Genomic DNA, 18030 nt, shown 5'->3' on the forward strand with positions numbered 1-18030 from the left:
CAGCAGGCCACGAGCAGCGGCGCAGGCCCAGGTGGGAGCTCTTGTTCCAGAGCCTTTGTGCTTGCAGCTTGGCACAGAAAGCAGGGGGGTGTTAGCTCCCCAAGGGCCTGGGCCTCTCTACGGACCCTCAGAGCAGCACACATCCTGGCCAACACCAGGATCCCAAGCAGAACTTCCCAGTCCTGAATAGCAGTGGAATATAGTGAAGGATGGGGAAGCCTGGCGTGCTGCAGTCCATGGGTCGCAGAGAGTCAGACGTGACTGAGCGACTGAATGACAACAGAGGTAAAGAAAACAGAAAAGCCCTTACTTTAGATTTGTTTTTTAATTGAAATATAGTTAATCTGCAATGTTGTGCCAATCTCTGCTGCACGGCAAAGTGATTTCGTTATGTACATAGAGACATTCTTTTTTAAAAAGTGTTCTTCTCCATTATGCTTTATCACAGGATAATGAATATAGCTCCCTGAGCTATAGGGTAAGACCTTAGTGTTTATCCATCCTATATATAATAGTTTACATCTGGAAAATTTATTACTGTAAAGCAGTGATGGAGGAACCAGTGTTTCTACTGGACGGGTCAGAGCCAACTGGTTTACCTTCTTCTGACATGACTGCCGGGCCTCCTCCACCTCCTCATCCCGATTCTCCATCTCCTTGGAATGGGTCTGCCTCATCCGCTCCATCTCCATCTCAAGTCGCAGCTTGGCCTGCAGGTGGATGGGAGTAAGGGCTGGGTTTCTTCTCTGGCAGCACCCCGACTCCTCCCCACCACGTCCCGATCGGCCGCTCTTCCTGGGCTCGGGAGCAGGAACGTCTCTGCCAGCAGTTCCCTGTGCTCCCACCTTGCTCTGGTGGCAGCTGGCTTCTCCAGAGAAACTGAACTCCTTTACTAGAGGCCTGGCACAGGCCCAGGGAAGGCTGCTGGGCGCGGGGGCAATCCTGCCGCTTTTCCACTTGGCCTCGGGGCTCTAGCTGCCTGAACTGACACGGTGGCTCAGTGGCAGGCTGGACGGGCTCACGGCCTTCCAGCTACCCTGCCTCCTGAGCCCCTCACCAGTGGAGCTCAATTAAGATCTGCTTTCATGGAAAGTGCCGTGAAAAAGCTTAATTATCTTCACACTGTGGCTGGCACAGATCAGGTGCCCCCTCAGTACTTTGTGAATAAGAGAAGGGATGACCGATTGGATTTAGGATCTCGTCCTCCTCTGCCCCACATGGAGAGGACAGTGCTGCCTCCCTTGGCCCAGCCCTCAGCACCTGCTCCAGCATCTGGATGGTCCCCGCCTGCTCGTCCAGCTCCTCCTCCTGATCCTTAACCTTGGCCTCCAGGTCTCGGAGCTGTTTCTTGACCTTGGCCAGAGAGGCTTCATCCTTGGACTCTTGGGAGGAAATGTCCTGGAGCTCGGCCTCCAGTGACACAACCTTCTGGGTGAACCCCGCAATGTCCATGTCTTTTTCCTGGAGGGAAAGAGAAGATGAGGCTGGTCCTGGGTGAGCCCGAGCCTGGGGCGGGGGGAGGTATGGACGGCAGGCAGCTCCACGCACCTCCATCTGCTGCTTCAGGCTGAAGGCCTCAGCGAGGAGCATGTCCTTCTCCCGCTGCAGTTTCTCCCGCTGCAGCTTCTCTCGCTGGGCCTCCTCATGTGCTTGAGAGAGCTCGCTGTCGAACCTGCCAGGGAGCATGGCCATGGCGGCTCCATCAGATGAAGGAAGAGTCACAGCCCCCAGCACCCGGAGGCTGCCAGGAAGTGGTGCCACAGACCCAGACAGGGTGCAAGACGGGAGGACTCATGCAGCCTGAGCTTGGGGCCAGCGCAGAGGGGTTACAGGTCAGGCCACCAGGGCCCTGCTGAGCAACCTGGTCTGGGCTTGAAGGGTGGGGGAGCATTTCATCAAGGGGGCCTAAGAGGGACCCACAGACTGCTTCCAGGGAAAAAGTGGACAGACTCTCCTCTGGCATTAAGTCTCAGCCTTTTCTCTTTCAACAGATCAAAGGATAGGAAGAGGGACCAGGGTGAAGGCAGAAGGGGTGTCAGAAGGGGTGGAAATGAACGTCCTGCCTCATCTCACGCACTTTCTACAGCTCTAGACGGGCCACCTCTGGGCCCCAGCTTCTACCCAGGCCTACCTGTCCCAGCAGCACCCCATCACCCCAGGACACCCCACCCCGGGCTGGGGACCCCATCCCCCTGTGCCCAGTTGGCAGCATGCTTCAAGGGGGAACGCGGGCCATGGCCGGGGTGGGGGGTTCCTCCTTTGTTCCTCCACTTCCCAGCCTTCCATCTCCTGCCCAGTGACTCCAAACAAGGAGCAAATTGCTGAAATTCCTCTTAACACCTTCCTGGAATAGCTAATCGGGTTCCTGTCCCTGTAGAAAACTGACAAGCTCACTCCCATCCCAACCCCACGTTAAGGAAAAAAAAAAAAAAAAAGTAAGAAAACTCCAGGCCCGCTGAAACTTAATAAGTTACCCAGCAGGGAGTGCAGCAAGATAGTAACTAGGTCGAGCTGGCACTGTCATGGGGTGCTCCAAGGGGGGCCCCTAAGGGTGCCTGCCTCTAGGTAAAAGGGAGGGTGGGGGTACAGATAAGAACCAGGGGAGCAGAGAGTCAGAGCGCTGGGGGAGAAGAATATAAGGCTTTCCTAGTGCCCCTCACTTGGCAATGAGCCCAGGAGGCCGAGGGTAACCCCGGGTCCCTGGAGGGACCCAGCCCTGCCCTCCTTACCCCCAGGGCCATGGGGCTGTCCCTTCACAAAAGCAACCGGTGCCTCTTCTGAGAACCCGTCCTCTGCAGAGGGGAACTGGGTGCTCACCCCATTCCCTGGAACGTCCTGCTGTTCCCAGAATGTGGGGGTTCCTCCCTGTTCCTAATAAAGGTGTCCCATTCCCATCCTGGCCTGGGAAATTAATTTAGACTGGCTTTTCTCCTGCGAGGGCTGTCCCCCCTACCTTTGCCACTTCGGGGCATTATCATAATGAGATGGAAGTGGCAGGTAGTTTAATGACATTAGCCAGGAGTCTGTGTTTGTGTAGCTGAGGCAACAGGGGCGGGGGTGGGGGGGCACAGGAATGGGGAGCCAGGTGTTGGGGGGTGCAAGGGGCAGGACCACCATGGAGTGGTTCCTGCATGGGGCCTGGCTGACGCTCATCCTTCTAGATCCCAGGCAGGGTAACAGCACACACTGGGGTGTGAGGGAGGCAACATCTGAGAGCAGAGCCCTGAGCAGGCCGTCAGGAACGCTGTGGTCTACATGCGCCTTGGAGGTCAGAAGTCAGACCCTGACTCCTATTCCAGGGCGAGGGACCAGGCAGATGAGAGGGCCAAATTCAGGCCCTCTCGTCTCTCCTCCCTGGAGGGAGGCAGGGAACTGCTCAAAGAGGCCCGCTGCATCCAGGCCAGGGGACCCACCCACCTCCTCTGCTTCTTCTCCAGCTCGTGGTTGCGGACCTGCTGGCCCTCCAGGTGCAGCTTGGTGTCCTGCAGCTCAGCTGTCAGCCGCTGGCACTTCTTCTTGAGCTGCTGCAGCGTCCGCTGGCTCTCATCACTATCTGCCTGCAGGTCCCCGAGCTAGGGGGGCGAGATGGGGGTGCAGGGTCAGTGGCCCTCGAGAGGCCTGGAGGTACTGGTGGAGGAGGTGAGGAGAGGGCAGTGGGTGAAGGAGAGGGTGGTCTGGGGACCAAGGATGAAGTCAGTCTCGTCCAGGGAATCTAAGACACTCTGACAGTAGTCTGCCCTTGGGTGTCCCTCACATCCAGCGCCAACCCTTCCCTGTGCTCCCAGGGCCTGCCTGGCTCACTGGCCATTCCCCACGCCAACATGTGGCGCCCAGCCCTCCCCACACCTCTCCGGCACCAGCCTCACCCGCCTCTCCAGCTGCCTCTTGCTCTGCTGCTCCACCTCCAGCTTGTCCTCAAACTCCTGCTGGAGCCGTTTCTTGGTGAAGTCCACCTCCCGCATGGCTCGCTCATACTTCAGACGCCACTCGCCGCCTGTGGGGTGGGGGCAGACAGTGGATGAATGAGATGCTGAGAGTCCCCGAGAAGGGGTGGAGGGGGATGAAGGCTTGGGGAGCAGGTGGAGTCAGCCAGAGGGACTCAGAAAGGTCCCTGGATCAGTGACTTCCTTCCAAGGCAGAAGGAGCCACTAGCCGGGAGAAGCCTAGAGAGAGTGATGCGGCCCCATGTGCTGTTTTCTCCCAAGGACCACCAGACCATGGTCCTCAAACATTGTCATTATCATGGTTGCTGCGGTGGTTTAGTTGCTAAGTCATATCTGACTCATGCCACCCCATTGACTGTGGCCTGCCAGGCTCCTCTGTCCATGGGATTCTCCAGGCAAGAATACTGGAGTGGGTTGCCATTGTTACCTCCTTCCATGAAAATCCCCTGCACTTATTGGGACCTCTACTTTCTCATCAATTTATTTCACGTAGCCTTATAACAGCTCTACAGACAGGAGACGAGGGGTGTGGTTGCCTAGCGGGGGCTTCAGAACTTGCCACTCAGGCCATGGCCAAGTCCTCCGGCCTCTGACCCACCTGTGTCACCATCAGCCACTTCCCCGTTGATCTCAGCTGCCCGGATGAGACGGGCCTCCATCACCTCCATCTCCATCACCTCCATCTTCTTCTTCAGTGCATCGTACTGGGTCTGCAGAGAGGTGGTTATGTGCCGTGCTGCCCCACCCCCTCACTCAGTACCGCCCGTGCCCCTGAACCACACAGACCATGGTCACAAGCTTACCAGGGCAGACAGGGGTGCTGGGCTGGTGGCAAGGATGCCATGTGTCTTAGGGGGACCAGACGGGCACTAGCACGTGTGGCAGCCACTAGCTCAGCTCTGCCCTCACCTGCAGCTCCTTCATCTCCTTCTCAGCCCGGAGCCTCTCCGCGGTCTCTGCGTCCAGCAGCTGGGAGGCGGACTCTCCTGTGTTACGTTCATCCGTCAGCTCCGATGTCAGCTCTGAGATCTGATGGGGGAGGGAGTCACCACCCGTTGACTGCCTCACTCAGCTGGAACAGTTGTGAGGGGGTGGCGGGGGGGCCTCCTGGGCCGGGCACCCTGCAGAGGGGGGTCGGTCTGGCTGGTGCTGGGAATCACTCACTGACCCGGGTCTCCAGCCGGTCACTGCTGAGTCGCAGCTCGTTCCGCTCCTTCTCCACTTTCTCGAGCTTGCTCTTCAGCTGCTGGATCTCCTCCTAGGGCGCAGGAAGGAGGGCAAAGTAAGGCAGAGCCCCTGGGAGATGGTGGGGCAGGATCTGTACCCCTGGGGTGAACCAAGCTGGTGAAGCTCAAGCCGTGACATGAGGGAACTGGAAGCCACCGCCTGCCTGGGGCTCCTTCCCTAGACCCTTCCCCATGGGCGGTGGACGCCTGAGGTTTTATCCTAAGAGGATACCCGGGGGCTCAGCCAGCACCCTAGAAGGATGCCTTCTGTTTGCTGGGCATGGTTCAAGGACACCAGCTCTGTGGACTGCAAAAAGGAGCACTGGGGAGCCCAAGACAAGTTGGCAAAACTCTGGCCCACGTGGATGAAGTTCAGCCCTCCCCTCCCCGGGCTGTTCCGTACGTCTTTGTTCCGGATCTGCTCTTCTGACAGCTGGACCTCGATGAGGGGTCTCACGGTGGTGAAGAGCTTCCACCAGGGCCAGTCCTTCACCCCTTTGTTCTTCTTGATGTTCTTCTGCACGCAGCGAATGGCCAGGTCCTGGATCTAAGTTGGGGTGGGGGTGGTGCTCAGCAGGCTGTCAGACCCGAGTCCAGCCAGGATGGTCCCGGCCACCAGCCCCAGCCTCTGGGGCTGCCCCTCTGGCCACTGGACCCACCTCAAGTCAAACACTCCCTGAGCCACCCCTTGCCCCCAGCCTCCCTCCAATCCTCAGAGAGTGGGCGGCAGAGAGTGCGGCCCCTGGAGCACCGCACTGGGCACTAACCGATCTGCCATCATTAGGAATAATTTCGTCTGCTTTATTTGCTGCCTGATTATTTCCAGCACGCCGGCCTAGATGTGCTATAAAACCTAATCTTGCTGAAACACAAGAGGCGGCGGTGCTGGCTGTTTTATGGACTTGCTAATAAGAAAAGGAGTCGCTGACACAGCTCCTTAATCTTCATGGAGCAGCCTGCGATCCCTAGCCCACCTTTGCCTGGGCCCTGCTCCTCACCACTCAGCCTCGGACCAGGCCACACGGTCTCATCACCAGGCACACGAGCACTCTGGCTGGCAGGGGGGTGCTGCCCATCCCCTGCCCTGGCCCAGGGTGCCCCTGGGAGGTCCTGCCTCTTGTCCCCCAGACAAAGATAACTCACAGCCCCACGCCCGGCCTCCTGCCCCATGGGAATGTCCCTCCCAGTCCCACCCCGACCCTTGGAGCTCAGCTCTGCCCGGATAGGCTGGGTAAAGGGACCAGGCTGTCCCTGGAGCAGCACCTTCTTCTTCTTGAAGTGTTGCCGGGCCAGGTAGCCCCTGCAGGCCGCTTGGAACAGGGTTAGGTTCCTGCTGGTTTGTTCATCTCGCTGCTCCTCCAACCGTGCCAATGTGCCTGCCCGGAAGAACACCTGTGGAGACATGGGCCAGATGAAGGTGGGGAAGGAGAGAGGCAGGGGGCAGCCCGGTAGAGGAACGAGCAGCTGGCACAGAAAACCAGCAGGCCCAGGGCGTGGCCCTTGGCCTGGGGAGAGCCTAAAACCCTGGTGTCTAAGGGGGAGGAGGGCTGGCGGCTGGGGAGGCTTGGGAGGGAGTACTGTGGGAAAGAGACAAGGGAGACGGAGGCCAGAAGGAAGTCATCTGGGACAAGAAGGATGTGCTGTGGACGCCCCGCAACACCTCTGGTGGCTTTGTCCCCAGGGCCACCCACGCCCCTGTGCCCACGGCCACCACGGCCACCACAGGCCCAACCACAGATTCCAGCCGCCTGGGATCAGGGGATGGCACGTGTGTGAAGGAAGGAAATACCAGGCAGCGGCGTGCAGAGAAGGGAGAGGGTGGGGAGGGGGCCCCTTCTCCGCACCCTCCCCACTCAGTTTCATTCCAGACCGTCTCCTCTTTCATGTGCCAACACCCACCCCCACACCCAGGTTTCACCTCGTGAAAAAACCGGTGGGGTGGGCGGGGGTTGGCCCAGGCAAGGGACCTGTCATACAGGTTTGGGGGTAGGAGGGCAGATGTGAGAGGAACCAGCTGGGCGCCCCCACACCTGGCCTTTCCTCTCAGTCTTCTCTGCCCTGAGCTGGGCCTGGGTAAAATTCTCTGTGCTAAGAGAAGAAGAGGGGGAAATGGTCAGGTGAAAAAAAACAGGACTCTGGTATCCTCAGAGAGGGCAAAGGCCGTGGAAGTATAGACCACCACCACCAAGCCCAGAAGACAGAATATTCACTTTGGAGGGGTACAGAGAAGACATGAACTCCATAGGAAACAGCACCAATAGGTATGGCGTCCCCAGGCTTCCCTCCAAGGAAGGAGTGGGGAGACGGCCGCACTTTCTCCTGGGAACGTTTTGTCTCCTGGCAGGAACCGAGTACCGTGGGGCTGGCCTGGGAGAAAGCCAGCTCAGTCCTCCACAACACATAAGGCTGAGCACCGGGCATCTCCCGTGGGTCTCAGCCCTCTCTGAGCCTCCGTGTCCCACAGTGCAGAAGCCTGAGATTCCACAGCGCGTGGGGAAGACCCAGGTCCCTGGAGGGAGGGGGCCAACGTGCTAGTGGTCAGCACGCAGCTGTCTGACTAGGCAGAAGCAGCGAGATGCCAGGGAGGGGGATGGAGAATGGCCCAGAAATACACGGAGACTCTGGAGAAAGGGTGGTGCAGAGTCGAGAGTAGTGAGCCTCTCTTAACAGCTGTCTGTGCCATTGAGTCTTTTGGGGTATTAGGTGAAATCTCAGGGCCATCTCCTCCCCCAGACATACCCATCCATACATATTTTACAAACAAAGTCAGGGAGGCTCTTAAACCCCCAAACTTCCTTGCCTGAGCTCTACTCCCAGCCACCTGTGGGATGAGATGGAGACCGCTTTTCCTCTGGAACAATGTGACAAACACACAGGAATCCTCGCTTACCACCACAGCCTGTGTGCGTGCGTGCTAAGTCGCTCAGTCGTGTCCAGCTCTTTGCGACCCCATGGACTGTAGCCCACCAGGCTCCTCTGTCCATGGGATTCTCTAGGCAAGAACACTGGAGTGGGTTGCCATGCCCTCCTCCAGGAGATCTTCCTGACCCAGGGATCAAACCTGTATCTCCTGTGGCTCCTGGACCACAGGGGAATCCTTCACCACTGAACCACTAGGGAAGCCCAACCGCAGCCTAGAAACCCAGAAATTTCTCTTTCAAACCAGATGTCAGCAAACATCTGACTTTGCCCCTAATTCTGCTCTGAGGGTGAGTGGGCTCCGGGGCTCACCGGCTTTAGCAGGTGCCTGGGACGATGCCGAGAGACAGACACAGCAGCTGGGAAGAGGACCAGCCTGGACAGGCCCTCTTCTACCCAAGACATGCCTTGGAGACGGTGCCATCCCCCCAAGGCTAGCCAGTAGCTCAGCCTGCCAGTCCCTGGATGGGACCCCACCCAGAGAAAGACCAAAGAGGCTGTGGTGAAAAAAATCTGACTTCAGGCTTCCCAGGGAAGAAGAACTTAGAAGTGGGGAGGAGGAGAGGAAGGAGCCAGACACAGCAGAGACCAAAACCCGAGAGACGACACGGAAGAGGGCGGGACCACAGGAGGCAGAGAGAACCAGGAAAGCAGCAGAAAATAGCAGAGCCCGAAACCAAGGAACACAGACCAGCAGGGACTGCCGGGGCCCAAAGAAAAAGGAAAAACCAGGGACAGCAGACCCAAAGACAGGAGGACAGGAAAGGGATTCCCAGGGAAAGAGGGAGGGAGGGAGGGGGCAGTAGGAATCAAAATCATGACTCAGAACACAGAGCAGGGAGAACAGAGCTGAGGAGCGGAGCACGAGCCCTTTCTGCAAGCATCCCCTGCTACCTCACTCTCCCCACGAGTTCCCTCCCTCTCTGCGGACAGATGGACAGTCCAGAACCCTCCCCGGGACTCCCCACGGCTCTCTGCCCACCTCGGCCCTTGGAGCACGTCCGTGGATGCTGCCTGTCAGCCTCCCAGTCTCAGTAGGGGGACACGCAGGCTCCCAGCCCCGAGGGAGGGACGCCCGGCTGGCCCTCTGGGGTGGAGTGATGCGGCAGGCTGGCACTCAGGGCCGGGCACGCCTGCCTTTTATGTACATTCCAATCAGGTGAGGAACCCGGCCTGTGGGCAGGCAGCAGCGGCACAGCCTCACAGAGCCCTGCTTCCTCTTTGAGACCCTGGACAGCTCAGCAATGAAGACGCTCTTTCCGCCTCTCCCAGCTCTCAGTCTTCCCCATTCCCCACACCAGGACTCAGGCCCCACTCAGGACCACTTTCCGACCCACTCCCTCCTGACATCACAGAGGTGTTCCTGGCCCTGAGCAAGCCAATATTTGAGAGGGAAGCAGAGTCAAGTTTGCTGCAGCTGGAGCATCTAACTTCCTGGCCCCCAGCCCTGAAGGGGGCAGCTTGAAAAGAAGTAGTTGTAGCAATAGTGTCAGTCAGTCAGTTGTGTCTGGCTCTTTGCAACCCCATGGCCTGTAGCCCCCCAGGCTCCTCTGTCCATGGGATTCTCCAGGCAAGAATACTGGCGTGAGTTGCCATTCCCTTCTCCAGGGGATCTTCCCAAACCAGGGATCAACCCTGGGTCTCCTGCATTACAGGCGTATTCATCATCATCTCAGCCACCAGGGAAGCCCATTTGAGAGGAAGTGCAGCCCCAGAGCAGCTGGGGTGAGGGGGCTGGGGGACAAGACCCAGCAGGGGCCCCAGGAGACTCCAGAAGTTGGACTGAGTGGGGAGGGCAGGAGGGGAGGAACAACCATCCGGACAAGGGTGACCAGAGTGTGGGCCCGGCTGCCTTCCTGCAGGGTCAACTCACCCGGCTCAGGCCCATGCAGCAGCTGCTCTTCTCCAGGTCCAAGGACTCTAGCAGCTCCTCCACCGCCTGCAAGGAGACGCCTCTGTCAGGAAGCCCCCAGGAGACTCCCCGCCTCCACGGGGGGCTTCACCCAGTCACTCAGCCCTTCTCTTCCTCCGTTCAGTCCACAATGTAGTCAACAGGCACTTTCGGTGGCTTCTGCAGCACCAGGCTCTGTGTTGGATTCTGGGGATATAAAGATGACTGCAAGAGGAACAAAGCTATCTTGTGGGGGAGCCAGACACGAAAACTGGTGAAATGCACAGAGGAGGAGGCATCTAAGCCAGAGAAGGGGGCCGTGGAAGGCACCCGGAGGAGGTGTTGCTTGCGCTGTCTTTAGCTACAAGTAAGGATTAACCAGACAAAGTAGGGGCGAGGGCATTTCAGGCAGAGGGACAAGCAGGCATGAAGGCCTGGAAGCATAAGACAATGGGAAGCGCTGAGGAAACTCCAGGTGGTTCAGAATAACTGGAGAGGGGTGGGCAGCAGTTAAGGGGCAGGTGGAGAGGTGGGCAGGGGCTAAAGGATGTAAGCCTATGCGCTCTGAGCCCCTGAAGGTTCTCTCCCTGGGAGGGGCGTGGTCAGGTTTGCTCTTTACAGAAATCCCACCGGCCCATGAGTGGAGGATGCATGGACCCCTCAGGCAGGAATCCATAGGAGAGAAGACTAGAGCCCGATCCAAAGGGAGAAGAGGAGGGGGAGATGCAAGAGACGTTAAGAAGATGGAGCTTAGAGACCTCCCTGGTGGTCCAGTGGTTAAGATGCCACACTTCCAAGGCAGGATTCAATCCTGGGTCCAGGAACTAAGATTTCACATGCCACAGGGTGTGGCCAAAAGAAAAAAAAAAAAGACGGAGCCTTGCTCAATGTGGGGGAGAGGTAGATGAGAGAGAGGAAGCTAGGGACATACGGAGGTTTTTGACTCGCATAGTAAATAATTAATTCAATTCTCCATCTCTAGGGCCCTCCCTGGTGGCTCAGTGGTAAAGAATCTGCCTGTAATGCAGGAGACCCCTGGGTTGATCGATTGAACCAACCCCTGGTTGGTTCGATCCTTGGGTTGAGAAGATCCCCTGGAGAAGGGAATGGCAACCCACTTGCCTGGAGAATTCTAGAGACAGAGGAGCCTGGCAGGCTACAGCCCATGGGGTCGCAGAGAGTCAGACACAACTTTGTGACTGAGCCCAAGCACATGATAAGTTTGGTTTGAACATGCTGAGTTTGGGGTGCTGTAAGGCATCCAGGTAGAAGAGCTAGAAAGCAGCTAGACAGAAATGCATGTCTGGAAAGGGAGAGAAGCCTGGGTTAGAGGTATTGATCTGGGAGTCATCAATATATATGCGGTAATTGAAGTGACGAGTGTGAATGAGGTTGCCTAGGAAGAGGGTGTTGTATAGAAAACAGATATGGTCAAGGACAGAGTCTTAAAGAAGAGAAGGACCTTTACTTCAGGGGCACATGGATGAAGGGAAGCTCAGAGGGACCGAGAAAGAGAGAAGAGGGACACAAGGGCAAAACCAGGAGCGGCAGAGAAGAAACTGAGCAGAAAATGCTTCAAAAAGAACAGGGCTGTCGATGGTCACATGTTGGCAAGAAGCACTGAAAAGTGCCCGTGAGCTCTGGCAACACGGAGGGCTTGGGAGGACAAGCCAGTCCCAGGTGTCCTCGGGCTGGGAACTGGGCCACGGGGGGTGGCGGGCGGAAGGATGAACGGCAGGAGGGAAGTAAATGTTGATGGCCCAGGGCACCAGGGAGGGTTGATGGAAGTTCCCTTCTGAACATAACATCTGTGGACTACTTCTCAACTGAGAGAAAAGAGCCGGCGGAGAAGGAGAGGCTCAAGGGACAGGAGACAGAGAAGACTTCATGCTGATGGAGCAGCTTTCCAGAGAGACCAGAGGGAATGGGTTCTGAAGCACAGGAGGAAGGGACCGGATGAGAGGTGCCCCTCCCACACCCAGACAGGAGGGCCGGGGAGGAGGGGACACCTGGAGAGGAGAGCGCAGGGGCCAGCGGAGGTTGGAACTCCGATTGTTATTAGGGTTCAGAGGCAAGGTCAAGTGCTGGGAAGATGCAGCAGGGGAGGATTTGAGGGGAAAGATGGAGAATGGGATAGCAGAGGAGCTCGGAACAGAAGCCAGGTAAGGATGGAGCGCGGGGAAAACTGGAGATCATGGACCTATAGGAATTTCGGTCCCCACGGTTGCGTCATTTTCCCCCACAGCTGTTTGGGAGCTCCAATCCAAGGAGGGCTTAATGCCCAAAGGTGGCCCTTCAGGGAGGGGGTTGGGCAGGGCAGGTGCTATGGGAGACTGAGAAGCTGAGGGTGATGAAAACCAACTGGACCACAGCATCCAGACGGAGAGGAAGAGGAAGGGAAGTCAGAAAGGAATGGACAGAGCAGAGAAAATGGAGTGGGGTCCAGAAATGAGAAGTCTTGATGGAGTCACAGAGCGGGTGTCCTGAGAGGAAGCAAGGGGATGAGCCGCACACACAGGAGGCTGTGGTCAGAGATTTCAGAAGTGGAGCGCTTCCAGAGATGATGAAGCACTGGGTGTATCCTGGGCGGAGTTGGGAATGGAGGTCAAGGGTCAGAGACAAGGGGGCGTGACTCGGGTCATCGACATCCACGCCAAGGTCACCCTGGACACTGGCAGGTCCTGGATGGACGGGTGGAGAGAGGGTCTCTGAGGCTCCATCAGTGTGGGTCTGTGACTCAGGGGGGCAGTGGGAGGTGGGGGGGTCCTGCCCCATCTGGCATAGCAGGCTCCCTTGTAGGAAAGCCATCCTAAGGCCTGAGATGCCTTCCGAGTCAGGCTGTGCCTGAGGCCAAGGCACAGGGCAGGAGGGTTCCTCTGCTCAAGGAGCCCTTTGCCTCTCTGAGGAGCTGCCTCTGGGGATCAGAGTGACAGCCAAGAATGGCAGGAAGACATCCTTTTGTGTGGCAGGAAGTCACTGACCTGGCTGACAAGGGCCTGCCCCGGGAGCCCGAGGCTCACCCCGCACCAGGGAGGCGCTGCCACGGCAACCCTTCTCCTGGGAGGGATGCCTGCCTCAGCCCTGGGCAGCTTCCTGCTGGAGGGACCGGTTCCTGACGTAGAGCTCAAGGCTGAGGAGCCCAGGCGCTACCGGTGGGGCATCCAAAACACTAGTTCTAACCTGCCCCTGGGAGGCTCTTGGGGGACTGTCTGGCTCAGCAGATAGCAGACACCCTCACCTTGGGCCCTGAGAGCAGGTGGCTCTTCTGTGATTTCTGCAGTCCATGGCCCAGGCTGCCTTCCCTCCACCACCAAGCCCACTGCTAAGTGCCCATCCCGGCCCTAGGCGGCCCAAACCAGCCACTTGAGCAAGGGCCAGCCCAGCTCTCTCTAGGCAAGGGAGGGCAGCTGGCTCAGAGGGGTCTGAGCAGGGGGAGGAGGGCCTGGTGGGGCCGTGGGGGCCCAGACCTACCCGCCTTTCGTCCACCACGATGTAGTTGCGCCCGTGTTTCTTGGTCAGGTGTGGGGCCAGGACGTCAAAGCGGCGGCGGAACTCGGAAAACACCATGTGGTCAGGGTAACCTAGGGAGAGAGGAGCCCAGGCCCATCAGCCTCGTCTGTTCCCAGAGAATGATGTCTCGAGGACTTCATAAAAACGAGGGCATCAGGGAGTAGCAGAGAGGAAAAGTGCAAGTGCTTGGGGCTGGAATCCTGCCCTGGCTCCTCATATCACATGACTTTGGATGAGTCACTCAACCTCTTTGAGCCTCCGTTTCCTCATCTTTAAATGGGGAGCCCTCCCACTTATCCCGCAGTCACAGTGCTTACAGGAGAAAACATGGAGAAACAAGCTTGGCTCACTTGTTGAATGTTCAGTAAAATGCTCCTTTCCTTTCCTCGGTTCCCTGTGGCAGGTATCAGAAAGGGCACCCCTCCTGTCCCTATCCTGACTGTGGGCCCTAGGCCTGGTGACCAAAAAGCCTTGTAGATTCCTTTTCCCTAAAGAGTGTCACCTCTAACAGAGATCCTCTACCACCTGGGCTTGAGGCTGGAGCAAGGTCAGCATGGAGGCCAGTGAGAGGTTACCCCAAGTCACCCCGAGAACACCAGAGCCCATAGCAGAAGACCAAGAGACCTACTCCTACAGAATCTCAAACCAAAAAAGAAGCCTTAGAGCCAGAAAGACCTCATCCTCCAGACGTGGAAACTGAGGCCCGTGAGGTGGAGGGACAGGCTTGCTCAAGCTCCCAAGGAGCAGCCGAGGGCAGCCCTGGATTCCAAACCGGGGCTCCCAGCAACCCGCCGGGGGCTCGCTCTGCCACGGCAGCCAGAGCTGCTCTGGGAAACCCTCCAACTGGGAGAAGGGCTGATGCATGTGCCTGATAATTGAAACAGGAGGCGGGGGCCGCCGAGGGGCCAAGACAAAGTGAGCTATTGATTGTATCTGAATTGCAATTAAATTGATGGGCCAGGATAGCAGGTCCGGACGCCTGGCATCTTAATTAATCATCAGTGCTATCGATGGGGGCTGGGAGCTGGGGGAGGGGAGGGGGGCCTGCCGCCGCTGGCTGCATCGACCTGCTTGTTTGAGTAAAGCACATTGATTTTGGTTCAGAGCGGTAACAATCTGGTTTTGAAATAATAAACACCAACTCCATATCAAGACGTGGGGACAGATCGATGATTTATTTTCAGCAGGGCAGGGAGCCTGTTTCCTGGCTCTGGCTGCTAAGGAAAAGTGACGGTGCCCCTGGGGGTACCTCATGGGGACCTGGTTGTTGGTGGGTGGGAGCCTGCCTGATCCTCCAGCTAAGGGAGATGAGGGCAGAAACCTGGCAACTCATAACATCTCAGGCAAACGAAACGCTATGGGGAAGCTGGTCTGCTTAGGTCAGATCTGCTCTGCCACTAACGAGCTGTGTGACTTTGGGGAAGCTACTTACCCTCTCTGAGCCTCAGCCACCTCATCTGGGGATGGTACTAGTACCTACATCTCATGAGGTTGTTGTGACGATTAAATGAGTTAATCTGTGTGGTAGCTTTAGAATAGCATCTGGTATACTATAAAAGCGCTAAGGATGTTAACCACTATTATTATCATCCTCTCTGGCCCCCTCTTCTAGATTGGTCCATAGAAAGGGTCTATCTGACCTTTGTTGGAAATTTCAAGTTCTTCAGAAAGAGTTAGCACCTCATTTCTCACTGCGGGGCTGGCCCCTTCTTACAGGCAGCTGTACCAGTAGGACACTGGGTCAGCTGTGGGCAGAGCTGGCCTAGCCAGACCAGGGGAGGGGAAGGAGAGAGCTGTGGGGACAGGGCATGTGGGGTGCAGTTGGGCCGGGATGAAGAGGGCTGGACTGTGGAAGAGAAGGAAGATCAGCAGGATGGAGAGAAAGAGCGAAAGGAACAGACCCAGCTGGAGAGATGCAGGGAGAGACCCCAGGGGAGGCGGTGACAGAGAAGAGCGAGGTCCAGGGCCGGTGGGAGACAGGAGGGGAGAAGCTCCCCTCCAGACCCCGGGGTCGGGGGGCCTGTTAGCGCGGTGGGGAGGGTCAGGGGCGGCTCTGGGATGAAGGGCCCCACCTTGGCGGTACATGCGCATGGCGTCGAGCAGGCGGGAGCCCCGGAGCTGGGCCCGCAGCAGTGGCACGTCCAGCGGCAGGAGGCCGCCGGCCTCGCAGTGCTCTCCCGGGGGCAGGTCCAGCTCGCTGCTGCTGCTAACTCTGCGGGAGGCGGCGGAGCGGGGCTCCCCGGCCCAGCCCTCGGCCACCGGCAGGAAGCAGTGGACGAAATGCAGTTTGGACTTCTTCACGGTGTCAATGAGGGCGTCCTGCCGAAGCGGAAGGATCGGTCCTCAGTGGGCGCTGACAGCCCGAGCCAGGAGGCGGGGACCGGGGTACCAGCATCTCCACTCTGGGCAGGATGGCAGGTGGCCCCCCTCCCCTCCCCCGGCCAGGACACTGCTGAGCCTAGCCAATCCTGCCCCTACCAAGCCCCGGAGACCACTCACAGGCGGCTACATTGAGGAAGGACCGTGCCCCCCACCCGACCCCCGCAAGCCGCGACCGAGGCCAGGGGGGTGCTGAGCGGGCGCGGGTGACCTCAGTGAGCCCAGGAGGCCCCTGGCCACCTGCCAGCGTTCCGGAAGTGCCCCGGCGCCCCCGCGGGCACACTCACCACCTGCAGCTTAATCTGGATACACAGGGACTTCTTCTTGACCGCCGCCATCCCAGTGGTGAAGGTCTTCCGCATGCTGGTGGCCCGGCGCAGCGCCAGCTGCGAGCCGCCCTCCAGGCCTGCGATGGAGCCTGAGAGCACCGTGGCGCCGCCCGCCCGGCCCAGAAACAGGTTGCTGATAATTTTTCTGCCGGGGGAGGGGAGGCCAGGGAGGGGAAACGTCTCATTCATGGAGCCTTTTGAGGCCGGCTGCCCCTTCGCACAGCTCTTAGGACGCCCCACCACCCCAACATGACCGTGGCCAGGGGTCCAGGTTATCTGGGTGTGTGTGGGGGACCCTGGCGGGGGAGACCCTCCCCTCCCTCACCCGACAGAGACACTGCAGAGGAAACCCTCAAACAGCAAGAAGAGAAAACCGGGGTGGGGAGAGCGAGCGGCACTCTTACTTCTGGGAGTCCTGTAGGAGCCGGGGGGCATTCTGGGCGGCTGGGTTCTGCTTGGTATAGCTCAGCCAGCCGGCCGTGTTGTATTCCACCCAGTTGGTGCCGTGGCTGTGGCCCAGGAGGAAATGGTGCGATTTGCTGCTGCGCAGGAGGGGGCTTTGGCCTGGTTTGGGGGTGGGGAGGAAGCAAGGTTCAGATCATCAGTGCCCAGGCCCCCCCTACCACAAAGCCCACGGACTCAGTGAGCCCCACCCCAGGCAAGGCCAGTTGGACTCATATATACATAACCAGGTTCTCAGGAGAGGAAGCGGGGAGCTGCCCTCCAGGGGTACCCACCTTTTTTGTCGCCTTCCTGCGGGCCATAGTAGGAAAAGAGGCGCTCCAGGAGGGTGTCCTCCGTGGCCCCTGGCACCAGAGCCTCCTCTTCCAGCAACCACAGCAGGCCCCTCGCCTCGTCTGTGCGGGCCAGCGAGCGGACCTGGGGAGATGGAAAGAAATCCCACAGGGTCACACGGAGCTGTGGTGGGGGGGATGGGGGTGGCGGCCAGGACCACTGGTTCCCAACCACACACTCTAAACATGCTACATGGATACACACACATACATTCCAGCTCCTGCCACTCACGGCTGCCACCCTGTGGAGCAGGTGGGCAGCAAGCAGAAAGAAGGGCCAGAGAGAGAAGCCCACAGCACGACATGATTCCTAGGACCTGTGTCCAAAGTCCCGAAAGACTGAAGGCTTCTTATGAACGCCAGGCCCACGTCCAGAGGTTCTCCTCCACCTTCAGCCCTGGGAGGTCAGGGGGGCTTGAGCGAGCCCCATGTTGCCTGCACTCTCTGGGTATCACCTTCCAGGCACATTTAAAGAGCAGGTCTGTACAGAGGTTGGCCCAAAGAAGGCTGTCAGTAAGAGGTAAGAGACGGCTGTGGGGTGACCCCTGGTCCCCCCAGGAGGGGAGAACGCAGAGAGGGCCTGGAGCTCTGAGGGTGGGGTCACTGCAAGGTTATAAACTTGAGTGCCGAAAGCCTAAGACAGTTGACTTAACGCATGTAGCAGCTAAAATGGGCAGAGCTGGGGTGACCGGGGACAGGTGTCCGCATCTACCAGCCGGCACTTAGCAGCAGCCACCTGCCATCCTGGAAGAACCTGGGCCTGAGAGTGTTGGTAAATTCCCCAGTTTTCCAAGAGAATGTGGAAATACTGAATTCTGTTTCTAATTCCCCATACAGACCAAATAACTAGGTGTGAGGGTGCCTTTTCTATGCAGTTCCCAGGTCTTCCTTGGGCAGGAAGGACTCTGGCTGGCCTCTAGGGACTGGGGACAAGAGAAGTAAGAGAAGTGCCCTCTTTGACCCCAGCTGCCCAAGGGGGTCTGTGCGGACTAGGAGGAAGCAGAAGGTGGCTACGGACCGGTGGGCAACAGAGTAGCT

General features: G+C 58.3%; 1 protein-coding gene across 7 annotated transcripts in view; it reads right to left on the reverse strand.

Annotated features, from left to right (window-relative positions):
• The window catches only part of MYO18A (myosin XVIIIA), a 101456-nt gene that overhangs the window by 19171 nt on the left and 64255 nt on the right, over positions 1–18030 (reverse strand). For all 7 annotated transcript variants that reach the window (XM_061390582.1, XM_061390580.1, XM_061390581.1 and 4 more), the window contains 16 exons: positions 16936–17077; positions 16603–16762; positions 16157–16343; positions 15563–15809; positions 13452–13561; positions 9963–10028; positions 6434–6562; positions 5574–5717; positions 5113–5202; positions 4854–4973; positions 4543–4654; positions 3867–3994; positions 3418–3572; positions 1549–1672; positions 1261–1461; positions 600–710 (listed from right to left, as the gene is read on the reverse strand). In XM_061390582.1, coding sequence (XP_061246566.1) covers positions 600–710; positions 1261–1461; positions 1549–1672; positions 3418–3572; positions 3867–3994; positions 4543–4654; positions 4854–4973; positions 5113–5202; positions 5574–5717; positions 6434–6562; positions 9963–10028; positions 13452–13561; positions 15563–15809; positions 16157–16343; positions 16603–16762; positions 16936–17077 — 2226 coding nt within the window. The remainder of the gene's footprint in view (positions 1–599; positions 711–1260; positions 1462–1548; positions 1673–3417; positions 3573–3866; positions 3995–4542; positions 4655–4853; positions 4974–5112; positions 5203–5573; positions 5718–6433; positions 6563–9962; positions 10029–13451; positions 13562–15562; positions 15810–16156; positions 16344–16602; positions 16763–16935; positions 17078–18030) is intronic.

This window comes from Bos javanicus, chromosome 19 (genome assembly GCF_032452875.1).
Source record: "Bos javanicus breed banteng chromosome 19, ARS-OSU_banteng_1.0, whole genome shotgun sequence".
Lineage (NCBI taxonomy): Eukaryota > Metazoa > Chordata > Mammalia > Artiodactyla > Bovidae > Bos > Bos javanicus.